Here is a 24,801-nt window from a genome sequence, read left to right as displayed (position 1 = left end):
TTTAATACTTTGGACAAACAATGATGAGCACAATAAGGATGGAAGGGTGGGAACAGTAAGGATAAATAAATTCAACCACGCTCATAACCCAGTAACTTCACTTGAACGTAGCTCCCACAGATGGGGCAAATGCAAATGAACCAAAGTCTCTCTTGGCAAACTCCCATTTGTTCATCTGACGAATGATGGTCACGTCCTACAGAAATTCACTGGTGATGTGAAAGTAGTCTTGGGAGGCTAATGTAGAGTTGCAAAAACTCCACAAGGGAACTCAGAGAGTGTGAGTGTTACTCATATAAATGCAGGAAGGGAAGAAGCTGGCGGACACGGAGGGCCGGGGCTGGCATTATTTAGAGAAGAGGGAGCTGGTTACTTTCTTTGTGGTGCTCAGTTTTCGGGGACACAAAATGGAGTAGTCACTACGGGTGGCCAGAAACCCCTGAAGGGCTGAGTCTGTCGCTGAAGTCACCCCTGTGCTCCCACACGCAGCACCACGTCTGAGACGCAAAAGAAGTTTGTTGAATCACTGAATCCCTGAAAACTAAGTAAGAGATCGCAGGTGACAGCTCTCTGCATCCTTGCTCATGTGATTCAATCACCGCATACGCACAGAAATTTGGCTTTAAGCCATACAGCCTCTCTCTGTGTTGGCTTCGTCCACAGTGCAGTCATCTCTGTGCCACTTGCCTAATTTGCATCAAATTTAAGGACCACCTATAATCACTTTTGTAAAAAAAGACGCAGTGAGGGGCACCTGGGGGGGCTCAGTCGGTTACGAGTCCAATTTCAGTTCAGGTCATGATCTCACAGTTTGTGAGTTCAAGCCCCACACCGGGCTCTCTGCTCTCAGTGCAGAGCCTCTTTAGATCTTCTGGCCCCCCCCTCTCTGCCCCTCACCCGCTTGTGTTTTGTCTCTTCCTCAAAAATACACAAACATTACAAACTTAAAAACAAACAAACAAAAACGATGCACTGGAAACCAACATCTGTATTTCTCAGTTTTGCCCTCTGCAAAAACAGCTGCTAAGGAGGGCTGCTGTTCTGGCTTTAGTTTTAAAAAAATTAGTATGTGTTAAGATAGAGTACTTGCCTGTGTCCAGCTTATACATAAAAAGTGATATGAGGACTCTGGGAAAGTGCTCTATGGTTCACAGAGCTCGTGCGATTTGGCTGTCTGGCACAGGGAGTAATTAAATGAATAGGGCACGTGGCCTTAGAAAACACATCCATTACGAAAAAAATCAGAATTATCCGCGACACTTGAGTGAAGGAACGAGAGCTGGCAGTAAATTATTTGGCCATGCCTACTAAGAATCCACTTGCCCTCACAACTGAAAACACTGGCTGGCTCCTCTCTTTCACTGTGATTTCCTTGTGGGAGGGTCCTTATATGCACACCGAGCAGTGACTGTAAGACAGGACCTTGCTCACAGGGGATTCCTGGCATTTGCTGACAAGGCGAAAATAATACCTGGGCATCCTTCTCTAAGTATAATGTATCCCTCCAAACGTTCTACTCTGTGGACAAGCGGAAAATATAAAGTCAATGAAGAAATAACTCGCCTCTCTGAAAACAAATTAGCATTCTTTTGAATTAAAATTGTATTTTGTAGCCATAAAGCAATATTAAGCATTACAAGCTATTATTTATAAACTTCTGCAATACCAATCTGCTAAATAAATTCTGCTAAAAAATCTTGGGAACGTTCATTTTTTAATATGCTTATACAATAGCTGTCTAAGTACCAGATGATGATTTCATTACCATGACGCAAAAGAGCTTCGTTAAAATATACCTTATGTGGTCACCGGGAAGGGAGGGGGTTTAAAGTGGGGTGGCAGAGGGGAATTTACGTGGACAACAGGAAAAAAAAATTAGCTGGGGAATATGCTTAAGTGCATGGTCAAGTTACTCGAACAATAAAACGTCTCATGCATTTTGTACATTCCCCTGCCAATGAGGACTCCTGCCTCTGTTTTGCCTAGAGATATATGGAGCTGTAATCGAGTTCAGAAAGCCCCTGACAGCTGTGTGCTGCCATTCAGACCTGAAAGATTCCATGTTATGATAAAAATTAATGTACTCTGACATCCTCTGGGACTCCCTGGGCCCTGGGAATAGCTAATGAAGAAATACAACCTTGCTGGAAAACAGCACACAGCTCAGGAGTTAAGGATTAGTTCACATACGGTAGCAGTGTGGCCCCTCTGTCATCAGCTGTAAAGCAACCAGACCCCAGTGCCAAAGGGAGTCAACCATCATTGGTTGGAATTATTTCCTGGGTCAGGAGAGGTCAAATAAACAAAAAGCTTTACAAAATAATTGAGCCCAAGTTGGAGGCAGCCTGTCACTTTGTGTTGGTGGCTCAAACAGAAAAAGGTAACTACAACATTTTGGTCTCTCGTGGGCTGTGATTGTGGACTTGAAAACTTCTCCCCAGGAGACATGCTTTCTAGAAGATCAGAAGACCGCTGGGCACGTCCCAGTGGGCCGTTCTTCAAGAGGGGCTTGGCAAGGGCCTTGTTGAGCATGGGAGGAATACTGGTCCCCAGAGAGTCGTTTCACTGTCTGAATCACCCTACCTTCTAACACCTTTCACCCCCAAGTACCAGGATTTCTTCCAAGAAGGCAAGACACTGGGAATAAGGTTCACAGCGGCATTGCTTCGAATCGCCAGGAAGTGGAAATATGCCCCATGTCTACCAAATGATGCATGGATATGCAAAATGTGGTCTACCTGTGTAATGGAATATTATTCGGCCATAAAAAGCAATGAAATACTGATCGTGCCATGGCTCAGAAACATTATGGTAAGTGAAAGAAGCCAGTGGCAAAAGATGAAGTGTTGTATGATTCCACTAATATGGAAGTCCGGAAGAGGCAAATCAGTAGAGAGAGAAAAATGAGCTGTTGCCAAGGGCGGAAGCAGTGGTGGGAGGTGGGAAATCACTGCTAATGGGCACAGGCATGAGTTTCTTTTTGGAGTGATACAAATGTTCTGGAAATACTGTAATGGTTGCACAAGCCAGTGGCTAGAATAAGAACTACTGAACGGTACACGTGATTTTTTTTTTAGTCTTTGAGAGAGAGAGAGAGAGAGAGAGAGAGAGAGAGAGAGAGAGAGAGAGACCGCAAGTAGGGGAGGGACAGAGAGAGGAAGACACCCAAGAAGACCCCGTGCCACCAGGCAGAGCCTGACACGGGGCTCAATCCCACAAAATATAAGATCATGACCTGAGCCAAAAGCAAGAGTCTGACGCTTAACCCACTGAGCCACCCAGGCACCCCCCCGAATTGTACACTTTAAAATGGTAAATTTTAGGGGCGCCTGGGTAGCTCAGTCGGCTGAGCGTCTGACTCCAGCTCAGGTCATGATCTCGCGGCTCGTGAGTTCGAGCCCCACGTTGGGCTCTGTACTGACATCTCAGAGTCTGGAGCCTGCTTCGGATTCTGTGTCTCCCTCTCTCTGCCCCTCTGCCACTCGTGCCACATCTCTCTCTGTCTCTCAAAAGTAAATAAACATAAAAAAAATTTTAATGGTGAATTTTATGGTCTACAAATTCTATCTCAATTACAAAAAAACCCTTGGCTTCTGAGAAACCTACCATGACACTCTAGGAATGAGCTAGGTGGCCTCCTGTTGGGCTCCATCCACCATGAACTGGGGCAGCTGTGGCTAACAGCTCTCCAGGCCCCATCCACCCTTGCCTCTCACTTCCACCAAGAACAGAAAAGGAGACTCAACGGGCGCCTGGGTGGCTCAGTCGGTTAAGGATCCAACTTCGGCTCAGGTCACGATCTCACAGTACAGGAATTGGAGCCCCGTGGCGGGCTCCGTGCTGACAGCTCAGAGCCTGGAGCCTGCTTCGGAATCTGTGTGTCCCTCTCTCTCTGCCGCTCCCCCACTCGCACTCTGTCTCTCTCTCTCTCAAAAATTAATAAACATTAAAAACATGTGAATTTCACATTAAATAATGGATAAACATTAAAAAAAAAAAAAGACTCAAGCAAGACAAAGTGAGTTCAATGAAAACAAGGTTGTGTGGTTTGGGTGTTCTGGGTTTTTTGTTCGTTTGTTTGTTTTTTTGACAGTTGATTGATTACGCAAAGCTAAATGGTTTTAGCTTGTGACACTATTTTAGCCTATTGTTAGGATCTTAACAGGTAATATTAGGACCTATGGTAACATTTTGCAGATTTACTATCTCAACTAAATAATTACAGAAAACTTAGGGAAAAACTTATGAGAAACAAATTTTTAAAAAGTATTTGAAATACATATTTAAACACATAGATGTTTAATGTCTTTCCTATAGAATGCGTATTGTGCCACTGAAAGTAAAAAACAGAACGGAAGGCGATTTCTGAAATATGAACAGCACTATTAACTATGGATTAGTAACACTGTGTTCATGGATGGAAATTTATAATGTCTTAGATTTGCTTTAAAGTAATCTCGCAAGAAAGGGGCTTCAGATTGAGTAAAACTGACCATATGTTGATAATTGTAAGAGCTAAATAAAGGCTATGGTAGAGCCCATTATACCTTTTTTGTCTCTTGTGTGTATTTGAAAGTCTCCATAGTAATGAATTTTAAGAAATAAAGAGAGATTAATGGAGGACCAGGAAAATGGGCAATTTTCATATGTACGCTTTTCCACATTTTTTCAACTGTTCTGCAATGGGTGTGGACCACTTTTGCTGTCACAAAACTTGTGTATACATGATGGTAAAATAAATAGGTCTGACATCTGCCTGAGAGATCATAAAGGCGGTTGAGCCTTTTATTAAAACGAAACAGAACTAGACCAATGTGATCACTCAGAAACCATCCCAAGAAGACAAAAACAAACCGAAAAGCAGGACGGGAAGCCCCAGCTGGCAGCCTGCCCCGGCGGGTACTGGCAAACCCACTCTTATTCCAGGGGTGCAGTTGAGTGCAGTGGCAAATAAAACAAAACGAACCTCATCCACAGCTCCACTAAGCCTGGGACTCTCCCACAGGATGAGAAAGAGGGAAGAAAGGTCTGCTTGGGCCAAGACACCTGAGGGTCAGACAGGGCAGGGAAGCCTGGGATTGAAATCTATTTTGGTGTCAGGGTCTTTAAAGGTCATAGCGAATTCTCGTGGAAAATCAATGGGAAGGCGTCCCTCTAATAGGATGGCAAGTTCTGCTTGTAGGTGTCACATCAGAGCTGAGCCTAAGAAAGTTTCTGAAAAATTAACAGAGTCACATGCCAGAGCTGTGCTTCTACAATGGAGAAAACCCAAGGAGGAGCCTAGAACACCACCATCTAAGACAAGGAATGAGCTAGGAATTGGTCATAGTGATAGTGAGAGAGCTGGGAGACGGCCAGTCCTTCCTGACTCCCGGTGCAGTGCTCTGTCCACTTGCCCAGACTGCTCAGCCCCAGTGAGCTCCCCCACGCATCTTCACCAATAAAGGAAAACCTAGGATGTCTCTTCTGCCCCCACCAGGAAGTGGTTTCTCCTCCCCCTGGGTACGATGGGCACAGACAACATGAATCAGCCACTGAAAAGAGAATTTCAGTGACTAACGAACAGAAACCTTGCACTTGATAATACATAGTTGATGGCCATTAAATAAATATTCCAGACTTTAATAGCAATTGTCCACTGTTTCAGAAAGAAATGAGAAAAAGTCACATGTAACATTTCTGGAGGGTAATTCGGCTGTATTCACCAGCAGTATTAAAGATATTCATATACTTTGATCCAGAAACTCCCCTTGCAAGAACGGATCCTAAGGAAGCAAGAGATCCAAAAGGAGGTATGTGCAAGATCTTACCATAGTGCTTACAATAGCAACAAAAAAAATGAGAGTCAACCTAGCATCTGACAATTCAAGCTTGGTTAAATAACTTTACTTATATGCAATGGATTACTGTAAAGCTCCTAAAATTCAAGCTATAGAAATATGTTTGGCCAGGCACCTAGGTGGTTCAGTCAGTTAAGAGTCAGACTCTTGGTTTCGGCTCAGGTCAGGATCTCATAGTTTGTGAGTTCAAGGCCCAGGTAGGACTCCGTGCTGACAGCATGTGGAGCATACTTGGGATTCTCTCTCTCTCCCTCTCTCTCTCTCTCTTTCTGTCTTCTCTCTGCCCTTCCCCTGCTTACATGCATCTCTCTCTCTCTCTCTCAAAATAAAAAAAAAAAAAAAAACTTAAAAAAAAATCTGTTTAATGACATAAAAAAATTCCCATGGTGTTCTTAGAATGAAGAAAAACAGGGGCGCCAGGGTGGCTCAGCAGGTTAAGCATCTGACCTTGGCTCAGTTCACGATCTCAACCGCCTGTGAGTTCGAGCCCCGTGTTGGGCTCTATGCTGACAGCTCAGAGCCTGGAGCCCGCTTCAGATTCTGTGTCTCCGTCTCTCTCTGATCCTCCCCAACTCGCATTCTGTGTGTGTCTCTCTCTCAAAAATAAATAAACATTAAAAAAATTTTCTTTAAAGAATGAAGAAAAACAGATTATAAGAGAATATATGTAACATAACCACTTCCCAACCACTAAGGTGGCTACGATGAGAAAGGATGGCTGTAATTGAAGAACATGAAGAAGACTAACAAATGTTGGTGAGTTTGTGGAGAAACCGGAAACTCACGCTCTGCTGGTAGGAATGTAAAATGGTGCAGCAGCTATAGAAAAGGCTGACAGTTCCTCAAAAAGTTAATCGTAGAGTCACCACATGACCTCGCGACTCCACTCCTAGACATACACCCAAGACAAATGACAGTATACATCCACACAAAACTCTGTACACGAATGTTCATAGAAGCATTATTCTTAATAGCCCCAAGGTATAAACTGCCCAAATGTTTATCAACTGATGAATGCATAAAGCAAGTATTATATCAATACAATGGAATCCTATTTGGCAATTAAAAAAAAAAAAAAAGGAGAATGGAGGGCCGATGCGTGCGGAACATGGATGAATCTTAAAACCATTATGCTAAGTGAAAGAAGCCAGACACAAAAGGCCACAAATCCAGACACCATAAGCAGATTGGGGGTTGCCAGGGAGGTGCTGGGATGGAGAGGAACTGCACGGTGACAGCTGATGGGTTAGGGTTTGTTTTGAGGATGACGAAAATGTTCTGGAATTCAACAGTGGTAACGGTTGAACAACTCTGTGAATATACTAAAAACCAATGAACTGAACACTTTAAATGGTGAATTTTATTACATGTGAGTTAGATCTCAGTTAAAAATGCGTAAAGAATACATGTCAACAGACTTTCTCTTTTCAAGAAACTATGAACACAGAATAAAAACGGGTACATCAAGCTGTCAACATGGAGTGTCCAGGATGGTGGAATTATGGTTAATTTGTGCTTTATTCTGTATGTTTCCCTAGAATCCCAAAACTTTTCCTGAAGACTTATGGAAATATTATGGAAAGACTCTGAGAAAGTCTTCCAGAGAGGTGGTATGGCCACATTCAGGACAGACGGGTTGACTGTCCAGGGGTCGCGTCTCAGAACTGCCTTTTCTGAGTAGCTACATAAAACACAGCAAGCACATGACAAGACGTGAGAGGAACAAATATGTGTCGTGGGGAGAAGGGCACTTTGACCAACCGAAAACTTCAAGCCCTGGGAGTATCTATCCAAGCCCTGTCATAAAGGGGCACATCACACGGGGCAGACAGCCACCCCGGCTTCCTCACTCTGAGCTCCCAGAGCCCCCCTGCAGGTACCCAACCTCTATGAGCTTTCTGCGCTGGGCATCGTGGAAGGCGACAGTGGGCACAGCCACCTTTTACCACAGATGGGCTCTTCTCCAGACACAGATACACCCTTGAACATATAAACACTTCTCGCTTTTAATCCTCAGAATGCAGCTCGGACCCTCCATTGCACTCCATCTCACAGATGAGGAAACGGAGGGTCAGAGAAACAAAGTTAACTTGCTCAGGGTCCTACGCTGTCAAGACAGGCTTTGAACCTGAGCTGGTCTGACACCACACTAATGGTGGTCTGTGAGAGACCTCTGTCAATGCTCTGAGCTGCTTTAGGGGAGGGGATGACAGCAGAAGAGGTGAGGCAATTATCCCTGCTGAACTCCAGGTGGGCAAATGATAACCACGACTCCAGCCCCAGTGAGCCCCAGTGAGCACCCAAGAACCGCCTGGGAAGATTCTAACGGCCCAAGTCCCAGCGCACATCCCAGAAACTGGAAGTCAGAATGGGAGCAGCAGCCAGGCGTCAGCGTTTTTTAACGGTGCCCAGCTGACTCCACGCACAGCCGAGCTGAGACCCACGGGTGATGGTCCCTTGGGGGCTCGGAGATCTGACGTGGCAAACTGAAACACCTCTGTCCTTTCAGGCGGAGACATCGTGCCCAGATCCGTTTCCCAAAGCCACATCGTTTGTCAACCTTCCCATTACTTGTGCTTCTCAGACAACCACGAACCTTTTCTTCTTTCTGTTTTTGGTTATCAATTACTGCATAATGTCAGCTAAAACATCTTTTTGATTACGAGTCGGTGTCTGAACTGTAACAGAAGTAGAAGCTTTTGAAAGGCAAAATAAGAACTTTTGCCGCTAATTGAGAGGATCTGTTTCAATTTTTCTGAATGACAAGGTGTTGGGTAGATTTTTACAAAATGAAGAAAACAAAGGACTCACAATATCAAAAACACAGTGTGGTGACAGGTAGTTCCACTAAAAATATCATCTTCCTTGGGGATTTTCAGCAGGCTGCCGCGGCATAGCACCGTTGATTTATTTCAGATGTATATTCGAGTTTGGGGGCTGACAAGAGTTAGCTTCTCAACAGTTTACTGGGGAAAAGATACGGTTCCCACGTTATTAAAACGTGAACGCCGTGGGGTTGAAGCACAAGTCCCCCATATGTCAATTCTATAAAAGCAGAATTCGGACGTGACAATGGGGGTGCCTAGGCAGTACCCGGAGAAAACCCAAGCTGGGTTCACAAGCCAAGATGGGACGTAACATTCTCGACCACAGGCAGTGAAACGTTTTTCCTGAGTCTTACAGAAACCAGAGGTCTCTGAGAGTAATCACGGGCTTGCTGCGTAGATGACTAGGAGGGTGGTCTCAGCACAGGTCAAAGAACAGGCCTGGCAGGGCCCAGAAAGTGCTGGTCCCTGTGCACACCCCGTGATGCCAGGCCGCCAGGGCCACGTGGTCTGCCCTGCACCAGGGGAGCCCATGGTTTCCCAGAAAGGAACTTTTATGGTATGGTTTTGTTTAGTCTCGTTTTTTTTTGTTTTTGTTTTTGTTTTTTGCCTGCAGGAGCTACTGTATATATGATTACTTTAAAATTTGCTTCCCAAGATCTGTAAATATATAACCTCAATACCACCCATGGAAGTATCAGTTCAAGAACTGGGAATGGCTGAGAATCGGCACATTGAAAACAGAGTTCGGGTCACCAAAGAGAACTGTGGTTTTCCATTTTTATCCTTCCTTTCTCCCTCCCAGCCACCCAACCCACCCTATCCATCAACTTCTGTGAGCTTATTATAAGGCAGTATATGTATGTAATCATCACAAAGGGTGATGATAGTGATAGCAACGACACAGCTAAAATTTAATAAGTGTTTATCAGGCATCAGGTACTAGGTTTTACAGACATTATGCTGTTTAATCCTCTCAGCCACCCACGATGGGAATGCCATCATCTCCTACTTGTACTGATGAAGAAACTAAGGATCAGAGAGATTAAGGAACGTGCTGTGGTCTCCACGCTAGTCAGGTGTGGGACAGAAATCCAGAGACGAATTAGCCAAGGTTGCTGCCTCTGTGGGGATGAGCCTCACAAAGAAAAATCAATGGAGAAAAAAGCATCCCCAAAGGATTCAAGTGTGATGATGGCATGTGTTGTTGATACTCTGAGAAGTGACTTATCAATTCAACCATGCTGTGGAGGTGAGAGTAGGGAACATGGAGATTCTACACAGGATGCGACAAAGTCATCCGGTGAGCAGGTGGTGGACAGGTAGGAGAGGAGGGGCTCAAGTCAGGAGCACAGGCCCAGAATCAGGAGGCAGAACCTCTCAGCATCTCCCTACGCAGAGTACAGAGACACGGGATTGGGAAGACACAACGGTAAATGAAGGTGGAGGAGGGGCCAGACCCCAGAGGCCTTGGGAGGCCACACCAGCAAGTAAGTGCAGCCTTGGCAGTTCAGGTGGCAAGACATCACCGAAAGGTCCCTCCGCAGGACAGTGTCAGGGCTGGGTTTGTGTTTGAGAGTGATCACGGTGGCAGTTCAGGTGCATAAATAGCAAAATGACCCCTTGGTCTACTTCTGTCTACCTGATCAGCATCATGATGAAGGCAAGTGGGAAGTAAGGGGAAATGAACACTGACATTTGGAATAAACATACAAAGACAAGTGCAAACGAGAGTAAATAGTTGCCATTTCTGCTTACCCTGACTCTGCAGACAAGACCCCTTCTATGTCTGGTGGAAAACAGCCCAAGTTCCTTAACTGAAGGGAGGAGCTTCTCTTCCATTGGGCTTAACCTCCTTTTACATATTTCAGCAAAATGACTTCCTCTTGGTGATAGCAAATTGGCTGGAAGGAGCGTCTCCTTCAACCTTGAAGTGACCTTAATAATTGTCCCAGTAGGCAGAGGTTGTCATCCATCCTATTAATGGGACAAATTGCCTTTGGAGGCAATGCGTCCTGCATGATGCATTTCCCAAATGAGACAGATCTTCCTGATTCTCCAAACTACTGTCTAAGCCGAGCTCAGAGGCAGCACAGATTGTGGACCAACTTGTAGCCTCACTCCCTACTGGCGAGCATGACCTTGGTCAAGGTCCTTAATCTCGTTAAGCCTTGATATCTTGATCTATGAAATGTGGCTGCTCATTGAATTAGGCTGAACCCTAAGACACTGCCGTTCTTCCACCATTTGTGACCTACCCTGAGTCCTAGTGAGGATCAAATGAGACGACACAGAAGTACTTAACAGTGCTTGACACATAATAAATGGGTGACAGATATGAGCAATTAGTATCATCATCATCATTACACGGTTCCAAGCCTCAGTTAGGACTTCAGTGTCTTAGTATTTAAACAACACTTAGTTGTCTTAGGTGACCTGCTTTCCCATATGGCAGTATTTCCAAACCTCTGCACAGCACGCTGTTCTATTCAAATTCTTACCTTTTCTCCAAGCCTCTAAGTATCAGAGTACTTTCTGCAGGGCTGAAATTAACCAAGCACACAAATGCTGGCTATATATACTTATTTATCTTGATCGGGCTAACATAATCCATTTTCTAAGAAAAACGGCATGTATTTCTCACAGTAAGACAAGATGCTATCAAAAGAAGTCCCATTTCAAGAGACAGTGGGTTCTGGCCCAAGAATTAGCAAGCCACAACTCCCAGACCAAATCCCAACCTCAACCCACTTCCTGTTTTTATGAATAAAGTTTTATTGGAACACAGAAAAACACCCAGTCATTTCTAACTTCTCAGTGGCTACTTTTGAATTACAAAGGTCTCACTCAACAATCAAGATGCACTCAACACTAGTTGCAACAGGGACCATCTGGCTGACAAAGGCAAAAATATTAGAATATTTTTATGTATCTGCCTGATTCTCTATGGAAAAGCTTTGCTGACTTTTACTCTAGTCCAGTGACTTAAGCGTTCATTGTTGAAAACCAGCAATAAAATTATTATTATTTACTAGAGCTAAAGACATAACATGAGCTATGTATACATTGGTGGGATGGTGAGTGTAGGAGAAGGCAACCACAGAGTAATTGTACCTGTCCTCCAAAGCTGGTTTTTTATTCTTCCTGGAAGGGAAGTTTTTTTGTGTGTGTCTTCAATTAACATATATCACTTTGATGTCATGAAACATGATAGTGATGGCTGAACTGAGAAATCTGTTGGGAAATCAAAACTGTTTATTTTGCAAACATCGTTGTGGTTAATTCGAACACAGTTTCATGTATTCCTTAGCTGTGATGGCTTTTAATGACGGTCAAAGCCTCACTGAATTTTTTTTTTCTGACAAATTTAATTGCAATGTGGCCCCTAATTAACTTAATAAATATTCTCCTCCACTAAGGATTTGTTTTTGAAGAGAGTCATCATGGAAAGCTATCAAAAAAAAAAAAAAAATCCTCAAGCTTCACAAATATTCTAAGAGAGAAATAAGGCTGGGTAGAAGTGAGGCAGCAAATGGTGTAATGCTAGTGCCTAGCCCAGTTCCTGGACCATTGTAAACACCGAATAAATAACGATGTGAAGGGAAAAAGTTAAAACACACACACACACACACACACACACACACACACACACACACACACACACACATACACACACACATACAGAAAAGGAGGGGAGCAGAAGGCAGATGGGTACTTTGGTACCAAAGAAGACACAGGCTGATTATTTTCAGTAGGTCCCACTATACCTTCCCAATGTACCTGTACATTCAAAGCAGGATGCTCTTATGGCAACACTAGTCATCTGGAAAAGCTACCGAAAGCCAAGGGAAACAGATGTAGCAATAGCAAAGAAAACAGATCTAGCCATTTACTCTGAGATCCTCAGCGGAACGCTGCGATGACGACAATCATTTCTGTTTGGATCTTGTAATGCTTCCAGCTTGCAGGCAACATGAAGGTCATTTTCCCCATTCTCTTGGTTGCCAGTAATCTCAAAGCTCATTCTGAGGTCCAGTTTTTAAGGATTTCGAAAGATTATTAAGATCCACTGCTTGGCTAGGGCCACATCTTACTAGTCTGCTTTTATCCCCTTTCTCTGTGTAAGTACATTTCTTATTTCTTTTTTTAATTGTTTTTAATGTTTATTTATTTTTGAGAGAGAGGGAGAGGCACAGCGTGAGTGGGGGAGGGGCAGAGAGAGAGAGAGAGGGAGGGAGACACAGAATCCAAAGCAGGCTCCAGGCTCTGAGCTGTGAGCACAGAGCCCAACACAGGGCTTGAACTCACGAACCGGGAGATCATGACCTGAGCCGAAGTTGGATGCTTAACCGAATGAGCCACCCAGGCGCCCCAGCAGATTTCTTCCTTCTCTTTTATCATACTGCATGTATTCTTACAAACCTCTCAGATCATTTTAAGATCAAGAGAAGCAACAAACACAAATTAATAATAGTCACAGACAGTGCACTGAGATGTGCCTTGTTGTTTCATGCATCATGGCTTTCCTCCTCAACAACCATGAAAAAGGTATGTAACAATCTACATAGATTTGGAAAGTAAGGCCCAGAGACGCCAAGAGTTTGCCCAAGACCACACAGCTAGTATATAGTAGAGCTGGGATTTAAATCTAAGTTCAGCTGAGCCACAAAATTCTATTCTTTCCACACCAGGGGTTAGCACACTATGGCCCCTATGCAAATCTGGCCCATCGCCTGTTCCTCTAAATAAAGTTTTATTGGAACACAGTCATGCTCACCCACTGAAATATTGTCCATGGCTGCTTTCACACTACAGAGGCAGAGCTGGGTAATTGCAACAGAGATCTTACAGCCTGAAAAGTCTAAAATGCTTACTCTCTGGCCGTTTATGTAAGAGATTGCTGACCCCTGCACTACACTATACTACTTGGAGTTAGTGTTTTCATTTAAATTTTTTTTTTTTTTAATTTTTTTTTTCAACGTTTTTTATTTATTTTTGGGACAGAGAGAGACAGAGCATGAACGGGGGAGGGTCAGAGATAGAGGGAGACACAGAATCGGAAACAGGCTCCAGGCTCCGAGCCATCAGCCCAGAGCCTGACGCGGGGCTCGAACTCACGGACCGCGAGATCGTGACCTGGCTGAAGTCGGACGCTCAACCGACTGCGCCACCCAGGCGCCCCCATTTAAATTTTTTTTTAATGTTTGAGAGAGAGAGAGAGGGAGTGAGCATGAGCAGGGGAGAGGCAGAGACAGAGAGAGGGCGACACAGAACCTGAAGCAGGCTCCAGGCTCTGAGCTGTCAGCACAAAACTCAAAGCAGGGCTCAAACCCACAAACTGTGAGATCATGACCTGAGTTGAAGTCGGACGCTCAACTGACTGAGCCACCCAGGTGCCCTGTTTGATAAGAAATGACAGTATATAAAATGCTTTTGAAATTTTTGAAGAATTATATAAAAAGATGCTTAGAGAATTAAATTTGAGAAGGCAAAGAATTTCCTTACGAGGGACTCATTCTTCCCTGATATCCCGAGATATAGTAAATGCTTCAAAATATAAATTTTCAACATCCTAAGATGGAAAATGTATGGGATGGGAAAAAATTAACTTGTAGCCTTTTTAAAATTTTTCCTTAAAAAAGTCATAATTAAGATCTAGATTTAGAGAGTTCATTATAGCAAAATCTGCCTCTCCTTTTTTCTTTTCTTTTAGATTTCGTACTGGGAAGAAAAGCAATACAATCCTCGGTTGGGCAAACCAGAAATGGATTTCTCATGTTGAGCAAAGACTAAAAAGAGTAATGCAGATATGTCGGCTAAAACATTATTCTTAAAACTGAGCTGAGGGGAAAAAGAAAGATTAAGCTGTAATTTACACATCGGTCCTTGGGGTAATTTATCCCTCAAAATGTAGAATTTATTTATAATTTATGGCCCACCCATTTCCATAGAAAGATTTGAGATGGCAAAATTTGGAATAAGAATCCAAGAATATTATATCTGGGATTAGTAGATTCAAATTCTGAAAGCAATTTAGTAAAAAGTAAAAATAAGTAACTTTGTTCAAGACCGTCCCCCTCAAATGTTTAAAAAATAAAGAACAGAAAACTGTTCTCTTAGCACTTTTTTTTTTAAAACGTCACTATTCTGTATTATTTTCTAAATGAAACAAAGTCTACTTGCCTTAAACTATACTGGAGACAGAAAGCTGAGAAGGAAGAGTAGAAATCCATGATCGAAAATATAGTTCTAGAAACCTTCAGAATTGTGTATATTATTTTAATATGAACTATCGATTTCAATTAATTTCCAGAACAAATCAAAACCCTTGGTCAATAGCGTAAGAGCTGATTGGTACCTGGGATCCCAGCCAAGAATTTCCTAGATTAGGTGCCATTACTAACTCTTAAAATTTCAGGATTGGAATCGAGGTGTCCATTATTTCAGGAGTATCTGGAACTCAAACGTTATAATATCTGGTGAAAAACAAAAAACAAAAAAAACCTACGGAGCTCCAAGGTCCAACAGCTGGTGAAAATACGCACTTTTCAGTAAGCCAAGCAGCTAGAAACTAGGAATGAAAATGCGTCACGGCAGCACAAACAACCAACTATCGTGGCAGAGCTCATTCCAGAAAATGCCAATATTGGGTCTAAATGATTAGTAAAGGTCCCAGCTCTTCGTACTCTGACGGATGTCTCTGCCTGCCAGGCAGCATGGAGCCTGGCTGCTTTCCAGGATTGCAGCTTAAACAAAATTTCCTTCAAAATTCAGTTTGGTTGGGACTTACCACAGGCTTTGGCTTGGAACTTTCCAGTAATGCCCAACATAATTCGACCTGAGACACACTGGCCGACCACCACGACCACTAACTCTGGGGAGAACTGTCTGGAAGCAGGAGGAGGATTCTGGGCCTGACCACCCAGAAGAGTGAGTAAAGAATAACAGAAGGAATGAATGCAAATGGAGGTGAGCAGAGGAACGGAGCGGTCAGGGCGTGCTGAGCCCAGGAAAGCTGGCGTTGGCAAGTAGCCATGTCTGTCCTCTCCATGGTAGACTATGCTGTCCCTATGCAGCACTCTTGCCCCAGAATTAAAGAGGCACCGGACCAAGCTGCTAGAGTTACCTACACTTCACAAGAAACTCGGGAGACAGAAGAACAAAAGAACATGATAAATGGCACCACAGGGATGTAGTCACTGACGTAAAGAACACAGAAAACGCTGGAGGACAACCCTGTCCCTTAACCAAGTAAGTTGCATTAATTAAAAGAAGGTTTTTTTGAGGGGAAACCTATAAAGTGCATTCACTTAGTTTGAACAAACAACTGATCTAAACAAACCGAAAGAGAGAGAATAGGGTCGCCTGGGTGGCTCATTCGGTTGAGTGTTCGACTTCAGCTCAGGTCATGATCTCTCGGTTCACCCACCAGCCCTGTGTCGGGCTCTGTGCTGACAGCTCAGAGCCTGGAGCCCCCTTTGCATTCTGTGCCTCCCTCTCTTTCTGCCCCACCCCGGCTCATGCTCTATCTCTTTCTCTCAAAAACAAGTAAGACATTTTAAAAACACTTTTTTAAAAAAAAAGAAAGAGAGAAAATAAAAATGTTTCTTGGTTTTAATGTTTTTAAGCTGCTAGCTTTTGGAGCAACTTCTTACTCAGATACATCCCAGTACAGGAATCCGTACTAAAAGGTGGGACTGAGTGAGGCATGAGACATAGCAAGAAGGAGAGTTGTGGATTCAGACACACTTGGGCTCACACTGCAGATCCACCACTGGCTGCAGCTGGAAACCTGATCTAACCTCTCTGTGAAAGGCTGGAGCCTTTCCATTCGTAAACTACAGACAAAGGTGACTAATGCCTAGGGTTGTAGTAAAGAAACAATACACGTGTAGGTGCTTAGCACCTTGCCTTGCGCAGAATAATCAAGAGGCCGACTAGCAGCTATGATTGTATATAATCATCAGCAGCGCTCATTCTAAGAGTGCCTCCCACCACCATCTCCACCCCTCACCCACCCCTCACCCCTGCAAAGAAGCAGATCTCCGCAGAGATCCCGGAGGAGGCTGAATCCACATCTCCTGGTCGAAGGCAGAGGGAGGGCGGACCCGCAGGACGACGGACCGCATCTTTCACCAGCGTTTTGGCTGAGCATCTGTCTCTAGCTTTCTCTGCGTTGGGTTGCACAATACACTACCTCTCCCGGGGCAGGGAAACTCGCGTGAGCTGGAGCAGGATCCGGGGGGAATTCGCACGGGAGCAAGGAGCCTGACCGTGCTGCTGGTGTGCCCAAGCGCCTGAAAACGTTACGGTAGATGGGGGTGTCCAACGGAATTGCGACGGGAGGGTTTTTTTCTCTCCTCGGTCCAACGGCGCCAAGAGGAGGCTGGTTCTGAACCGGCAGCCTTTCTTTCACTTGTCATTATGTTTTACACACAAGGAGATTTTAATGTCTGAAGATGGGCGGTGATGAGAAGGAGGAGGCTACACGTGTTTTTTGGCAGCCTAGTCACCAGTACTTAAATTCACTTCTGACAGCGCTCGGAATCTAAAGCCCTGTAAGTACCAAGCTGTCATCTGCCTTTCCAGGAGAGACTTCGCCCTGGCGGTGTTTCAAAAGTAAAATCACTCACTTTTTTATGCATATTTTCGCCACCACAATATTGCTCTAAGCCGTGTGAAAGACTGCATCTCGAGAGACGTATAAAAAGAGGTTTGCGGTACCGGGTTTTGCTAAAAAGGAAAATCGCCTTCGTTTCTGAACCCAGAAGGACAAAAATTCAGCCATTTGCCAAAATCTGGGATTAGCACAAAAGAGGTGCATCTGAGGGCGGGGGGACTACAAAAGGCAGCTGAACGTGAGGATGTCTGAACTACTTTAACTGACGGTCCTGTTAGGACTTGGACGGCGGTCCCATTATGTAACAGCTGGCGTGCCTCAGCACCGCTCGCATCCAACGAGGAAGCCGAGGGAGGCAGCCTGTGCGAGCTCTGCCAGAGCCTCTCCGTGTCAGGGACAGCGTGACAGTCAGAAGCGGACGGAAGTCCCATGGCTGCACCTGACCCGCCAAGTGACCCTGCGAGAGCCACTCCCCGCCTCTGATCCCAGTTTCCACCGCAAGTCAAGCAGAAGACAGGACCTCGCGGTGGGTGAGGGGAGGCCCGGAGTGACCTCCGCAGGGGCCCTCCGCCCCTCCTGCTTCCCAGCCGTGGGCCCCCCGTAACCAGCCTTTCCCGTCCAGTCGTGCTCCCCTCATCCGTGTAACAGACTAGGAGCCAGCGGTCAGGGAGAAAATGAGCAGGAAGGGTTCTTGGCACGTGGCCCACAACGCACGCCGGACAAATGAGTGACTACTGCTCGCTGTTGCTGCTATGACTACTGCTATCCTTGCAAACAACCACAGAAGTAACAGGTTGAGGAGTTAGCCATTCAGCAACGAAACTGCTTGCTGGCACCTGAGGTTTACAGCTCATCTGAGGTGAAGTGGGCTTCTTGCAGCCCCCGCTGCCTTCCCAGAGCCCAGAAGAGGGGCCGGGGCCCTGGAGGCACTCACTCAATGTGTGTTAAGTGAACAAGCAAGTGGAGACATGAGTGGAGGAGGTAGACACGAGCAATCGTCTTAAAAGGGACTGGGGCACACCGGACCTGACGTCCTCAGGAAAACACCAGCGAGGGCCAGCAGCCAGCAACTGCCAAACAGGGCACAGAACAGGCACGGCAGACTCAACTGGCAGACTCAGCCAGGTCCGCGGGCTCGGTGGGGACGTTACCCAGGCGTTCTGTGAGCGCGGGGCCTGCATTTACGGGGATGGAGCCACTCCGCCACCAACTCCGACTCTGTGTGTCAACCTCAAGGACTCAGGCCACTTGCCAGCTCCCGAAAGGGCTTGGGAGAACAGACTTCCTGGCAGTGTGAAAGAGCAGAGGGAGAAACTGAGGCAGACTCAACAGGGGCTGGCCACGGGCCAGCACCTTTGGAATATCTGCTTTTAAATGCCTCTGCCTACATCCGTCATCTGCTTGGAGAACTAGAAAACCACTGACTGCTTCCCACCAGAGCCTAACCCAGAGACAACGGGTCATTTGTCAGCCTTCTCCAAATTTGGCCATTCTGGGGCCACTTCTGGAACTATCTTATCCTTGGCACTATGTAAACTGTCATTAACTTAATCCTCGGGTCCAAATCCATGCACTAAAAAAAATAAATAAATAAATGCAGTTATTTTTTTTAATGAAATTTAAACCACTGTGTCAAACGACGAACCACTACTGGTGGTCCTTCATGTGAGGGAACCATAAAAATAAACCCTTGGGGACAAAATAGCGTAATTAAAACTGAGCTAGCCTCCATTGCTTTCCCCGGCTCCGGGTCTGAGGGCCGCTGTCTCTCTGATAGAAAGGGAGGCTGGCATGTGGCGGCATGAATGCTCGCCAGCCCTGAGCCAAGGCTTCCTCCTTCGGGCGTGTGGAAAGACTATAAACAAGAAGGAGAGGAGGAGCAAGCTTCTCACGACATGAGTCCGTGTGTCTGAGCCACGTTCGCACGCCACATAAGCTCACTGCGCACGTGGATACGGTGGAACCTTCTCACGCTCTCGATTCTCGGCCCCCTTGCGGTACTGGGTAACTGAGGCTACTCGTTCCCGGATGCAATTAAAACACACTTTTCCTCAATTCTGAGACGCACTGCCAAAATGTCTGTAATCGGGATGCATCCTACAATCGGCTGGCTTTTATTAGCCACTTTAACTAGCGCTTCAACAGTGTCTTTCCATTTTTATTGGGGGGAGCTGTTATTAAACTGAAGGCACATCTCATAATGAGGGTGACTCAAGAAGTCAAGAAAATATGGGACACCCTAACGGGGCCAATATAAATGAGCCTGCCGTCTGGATGCCAAGACAACACAACAGCCTTGTGCTTGCGTTCTCCCAATTGTGTTCATCTGATAAAGACATTACAATAGCAAGATATTATGATCTATAACCCTCCACTGAAACACTCACACATTCTTGGCCTTGAACGCTTGAGCAAAATGCTGCACGCTACGGAGCAGAGCGAGGTCCAGGGTCATTGCTTCTACCTTGGCTTTGTGCTGGAATGAGAGAAAATAAAAAGAAATGATAAATAACAGCAAGTTTAGTTCATGGTATCAAGTTACAGTAAATGTGTTATGGAACATGTCGGAATTCCCCTGTTTAATATTAGACGCCCAGAGAGAATATAAATCATCGGAATGAATGGAAGAACAGGGCTTTTACTGCCAAGTTTGGGAGGATGTGAGGCTGGGAATCCGCTAAAACCACAGGCTGGGGATTGTGCTGTTTCACTCAGCGCACAGAAGACGCTCCAAAGGGTCTTCAGGCTCACACATCTCCTCTCCATCTGTGTCCTAAAAAAAAAAAAACTATGAAAATAGGGGAACGCCAGGACAAAGCCTGGCTCGTGCAAGAATTCAGTAGATGACATTTTAATCTCAAAAGCTGCCATTGGGGCTCTGGAATGATTCCATCGAGCCTGCATCAGAAACTAAAGACGATTCATTTCTAGAAAATACAAAAGCAGGCAAAACTCATTTATTCCAGTGGACCCTGAGTGACCCAGGTCCCGAAGAGCCCTCTGGTTTAGCAACCCAGAAAACTACAGCTGGGTGGGCGCACGCAGATAGTAAGTGGCTGCTGTCTCTCCAGGGCGGACTCTGCACGGGGCGTTTACTTGCATCATCTCGTTTCTTCCCTGGAACAACCGAGTGGGTTACACTCTCCCTGTTTTACATGTGGCCCCTTGTAAGAGATCACAGAGCTCACAAAGGTGGGAGGCGAGGGTTCACCACAGTCTGACGCCGAAGCCCTCGTTCCCTCTTTGCCGGAGACTAGAAGGCCTGGAGCCTCAGGATTTGAAGCAATCGTGCTCCACTGGACAGCATCCTAACACATTTCTGGAAAGCTCAGGGTTGCCTCTCAGCCTTCCCCAGTGTTTATGGGGCACTCCCTACTTGTGAGTCTGGCTGGGCTGCAGCGTATGAGATTAAATATAATCACCTCTTTTTTCATAGTTTATTTATTTTTGAGAGAGAGAGACGGGGGGGAAAGAGAGAGAATCCCAAGCAGGCTCCACACCGTCACATGGATCCCGACGTGGGGCTCGAACTTGCGAACCATGAGATAATGACCTGAGTCACAACCAAGAGTCAGATGTTTAACTGGCTGTGCCACCCAGGCGCCCCTAAATACTATCACTTGTTAGACCTATCTCCTCCAAAGGATGCACAGCCAAGAATGTAGGGGCCACCTGCTCGTTCAGGTCAGGAAAGTCCCAGGAAACAAACGGTGAGCCTGGGAGTTCTGGTCTAGACTACGCTGCTAGCGACAGTGAGGCGAGTAGCGTAACAAGCTACTTCCGATGCTATGAATGGGGACGCGATGGCACAGTGGAGAACGTCCTCCACCTCAGCCGTCTTATCAGGGAGAGACACAATCTGTGCTGAGGTGCTTAGCGTATCTGTGCCCATTGATCTTGGCCGCCTAAGTCCTGGGCTGTAACCCAGCCTCGAACAATAAGCATCAGGCACGGGAAGCCGGGAGGCCAACTGACTTGGGGCCATTTAATGCTCCTGAGGGTCAGTTTCCTCGTTTGTAAAAGGTGAACATTAACTACCTTCTCACCGACTTGTGAGAAGAAGTATAAAGCACCTAACATCCAGCTTGGAAGACAGAAGGGATTTAATAAACTTTATGAGAAGGAGAGAAGACGTCTGACGTGCCAAATTCCTTCCCTGACGCGAGTCCGCGACAAACGGTGGTGCGGGTGCACTCCAGAGCAGCGTGGTGGATGAAATGACGCTCACGAAGATCGCCTGGGACCAGCTGGCTGTGACATCCTGGAGGATCCGGGTCATTTGTACTCACAGAGCCCAGTTTTAGGGAGAGGGGTGTACGGTGATTAAATGACGTCCCCAAACCCAAAAGCACATAGGCAGCGAAAGCAAGCTGGCCAACGTAGATGGACGTTCCTGGGACAACAGTGGCAGAGGCGCAAACATGCTGATTTGGGAAGGAGGAGGACAAGCATTTGACCTGAGCCAGGAAGAGGGAAGGTGCCAACGCGTGGGTGTTGTTAAGAGTCTCCTAAGATCACTGGGGCGCCAGAGGGGCTCAGTCGGTTGGGTGTTCGACTTGATTCAGCTCAGGTCATGGTCTCGCGTTTTGTGAGTTCGAGCCCCACATCCACCGCCCCCTCAAAAATAAATAAACATTACACAAAAAGTTTCCTAAGATTAGAGAATAGTGGGGCTGGGGGATCCACAGTGATTGAGGCCACACCCCTCGTTCTGTAGACAAGGAAAGCGCCAGTGGCACAAATGAGCGCCTATGAGTGAGGCTGTACCCTGTGGACAGCTTGGGCCTCCTGGCCAGGAGAAAAACCCAGCTCGCTTTCTGTCTGCACAGCTGGTGTGTCTGATGACTGAAGTCTCTTGGGAGAACCAAGCCTGTCAATGGCTGACTTTTATTCCCCACAGGTTCTTATGCTTCATAGATGCTGGACCACCCAATTTGACATTAACAGTTAGCAGATACAGTGGCCTTTCACCTCATCCGAACCCCTCTGGCTCCAGCCTCACTTCACTTAGAACTTTCACTCAGAATCTTAGACGACTCCGAATGTATCACAAGAGGAAAGTCAGATATTCATTTTGTTGGGGAAGGGGTGGTGAGGAAGGACACCGTTCCTCTCAGCCAAGCCCCTTAGGGACACCCCAAAGGATGTGCAGGTGACGTATCATAAAAATGCATACAAATATTTCCTTCATACAACAGGGGAAACATTCCCAGGTGGTGACCCCAAAGCAATATCCCAACAAAAATGATGGCTCAGCCGAGTGGGCCAGTATACCCTTCTGTGTGTGTAACTTACAACTGGTGAGTTATCTTTTGCCACCCCCCCCCCACCTCCACTCTAAAATAAAGTACAGAGCTGCCACTACCAATAAGAACAAAATCAGAACATACACACCCAGAGGGAACAAGGGGTCACAAGCCATCGAGTAGTTCAACAGACTAATCCACAGGCTGTGGGTTACTAGGCTCCTGGGGACAGTGATTCAAGTCCACACACTATTACTCAGGTAATTCTCCTGCCCCCGGCATCAGGTTTCCGGTTTCTGCCACTGACCCTGAGAAATGCAGACAAACTGCGGGCAATCCTGTGAGTTCAGGGAAGAGAAAACACATCTTGTAGAATTAGCGAGGGTGGATGTGTTTGTGTGGGGGGTGGGGGGTGGGGGGGTTGCTCTTCTGATTGTCCAACAAACCCAGCAACGTTATAGAAATGTTTTTCCGGGGACGTGCTCTAACGGGGAAGGCAGGGGCTGAGACACAGCAAACAGAACCCATTTCTGAGGCATCAACTGCTGATTGTCAGGTGAGGCAAGAGGCTCCATCTGCCAAGGCGAGCTTTCTGCCAAGTCTGGACGTGAACCTGGGACTGGCCACAATTCACGTTCTTGGTTTAACTCGTGAACTTTCTGTTGTTGTTGTTGTTAACTTTGACTTGGAACTAGCTACGGACTCACAAGAAGCGGCAAAAATAGCACCAAGAGCGCCCACATAGCCATCTCCCAGCACCCCCAATGGGGCCGTCTTAGCCACGTCTATAGTACACGGGTACAACCAGAAAACCGACCGTGGCACGACACAGTTCATTATAGCACAGACATCACCAGGATTTCACCAGTTTGGGGATGCACTCGCTTTCTTTTATTGGGAATATCTTGGTGAATAATTCTATGACACTTGCTTCTCTGTATAGATTCATATAACAATCACCACATTCAAGACACAGAACTGTTCCACCACCACTAAGGAACTGGTGGGTTTTGTTTTTTGTTGTTTTTTTTTTTTTTTTTATTAAGAGGTGTTAAATTAGCATACGCCATCTAGAACATAAAAACCCGAGGCCTTGTTTGGCCTCAGTCTGCTCTTTGGATTGGCAAAACATGCACATATACAAAGCCCCAGCTTAAAACCCCTTTGTAGCTTAGAATGGCCAATGAAATACGGCCCAAATCCCTTAGGATGGTTCACACAAGTGGCTTTGGATCAATCAGGATGCACTTCGCTATCCTTACAGAACAGCTCCCAAGCCTCAATGTCTTTAAACAGCCGAGGATTCCCACTCGCCCATGCTTCACGCCCATCCCAGGCAGATGGGGCCTCCACCTTCGGCAACATCACTCGCTTCTACAGCGTGGGGAAGAGAATGGGACAAACTGCACACGGAACGGGTTTTAGAGACCTCTACCCAGCAGTACAGATGTCACTTCTGCTCATATTTTATTGGCAGAGCAAGTCATGTGGCTACACTTAGCTTTAGAAGGTGCAACCTTCCATGTGCCCAAGAGCACACAGAGAAATATACATATGGAAGAAATGGAAATATGGAACGAAAACCGGTAATGACTAACACACATTTAATGACTTTGCCCTCTCCAGGGTTATTTCACTTCCCACTTCCCACGTCCTACTTTCATTAATTACAGAAAAAATTCAGAAAAGACAGATGGATATGGACAAACAAAAAACAACCTCTCTAATTCCACCAACTCTAAAATGAACTGCTAGCCTTCCATAGGTCCCTCCCTTTTTCCCAGCCATCTAGATAGATAGATCCATCCATCTATCCATCCACCCAACCACCCATTCACCCGCCCAGCACTGCTTAACAGGAAGAACTTCATATTGAGAGCTTTGAGTCTTAAAATGGTATAAAATGCCTCTCTCAACCCTTCCCCAAATCCTTACTCTTCTCTCTAATCGCACCAGTACACAATCTTCTCATTTCAGGCAGAATGAGAATGTAAATTTATTTTAAATTATGTATACAGATGCTGGTACCCATCATTTTAAAAAGAGAACCGCACAGGTGGCATCCACACATGAAGCATCAGGCAACTTCTAAGTAGCTCAGAAGCCCACCTGCTCCTGACCCCCCAGGCTCAGCCAGAAAGACGCAGTAATTAAGCAACCCACATGCTCTTCCTCCATTTCCCTGGGACCCAAGGACATTTGCTGGTGGCACAGTTCACTGACACCCTCAATAGGCCAAGTGCCCTTGGTCTATCCTTTTTGAGTTGCAC

General features: G+C 45.8%; 1 protein-coding gene across 1 annotated transcript in view; it reads right to left on the bottom strand.

Moving 5' to 3' along the window:
* Window positions 1–24,801, bottom strand: part of WWOX (WW domain containing oxidoreductase) — a 977,838-nt gene that overhangs the window by 706,348 nt on the left and 246,689 nt on the right. Inside the window, exon 6 of the mRNA XM_060651901.3 lies at window positions 19,673–19,761. Within this exon, the coding sequence (XP_060507884.1) occupies window positions 19,673–19,761 (89 nt within the window). The remainder of the gene's footprint in view (window positions 1–19,672; window positions 19,762–24,801) is intronic.

The sequence above is a fragment of the Panthera onca genome, chromosome E2 (genome assembly GCF_046562875.1).
Source record: "Panthera onca isolate mPanOnc1 chromosome E2, mPanOnc1 haplotype 2, whole genome shotgun sequence".
NCBI classification, from domain to species: domain Eukaryota; kingdom Metazoa; phylum Chordata; class Mammalia; order Carnivora; family Felidae; genus Panthera; species Panthera onca.
Note: the sequence above shows the minus strand (reverse complement) of the source record. Positions and strands in the feature narration are given on the sequence as shown.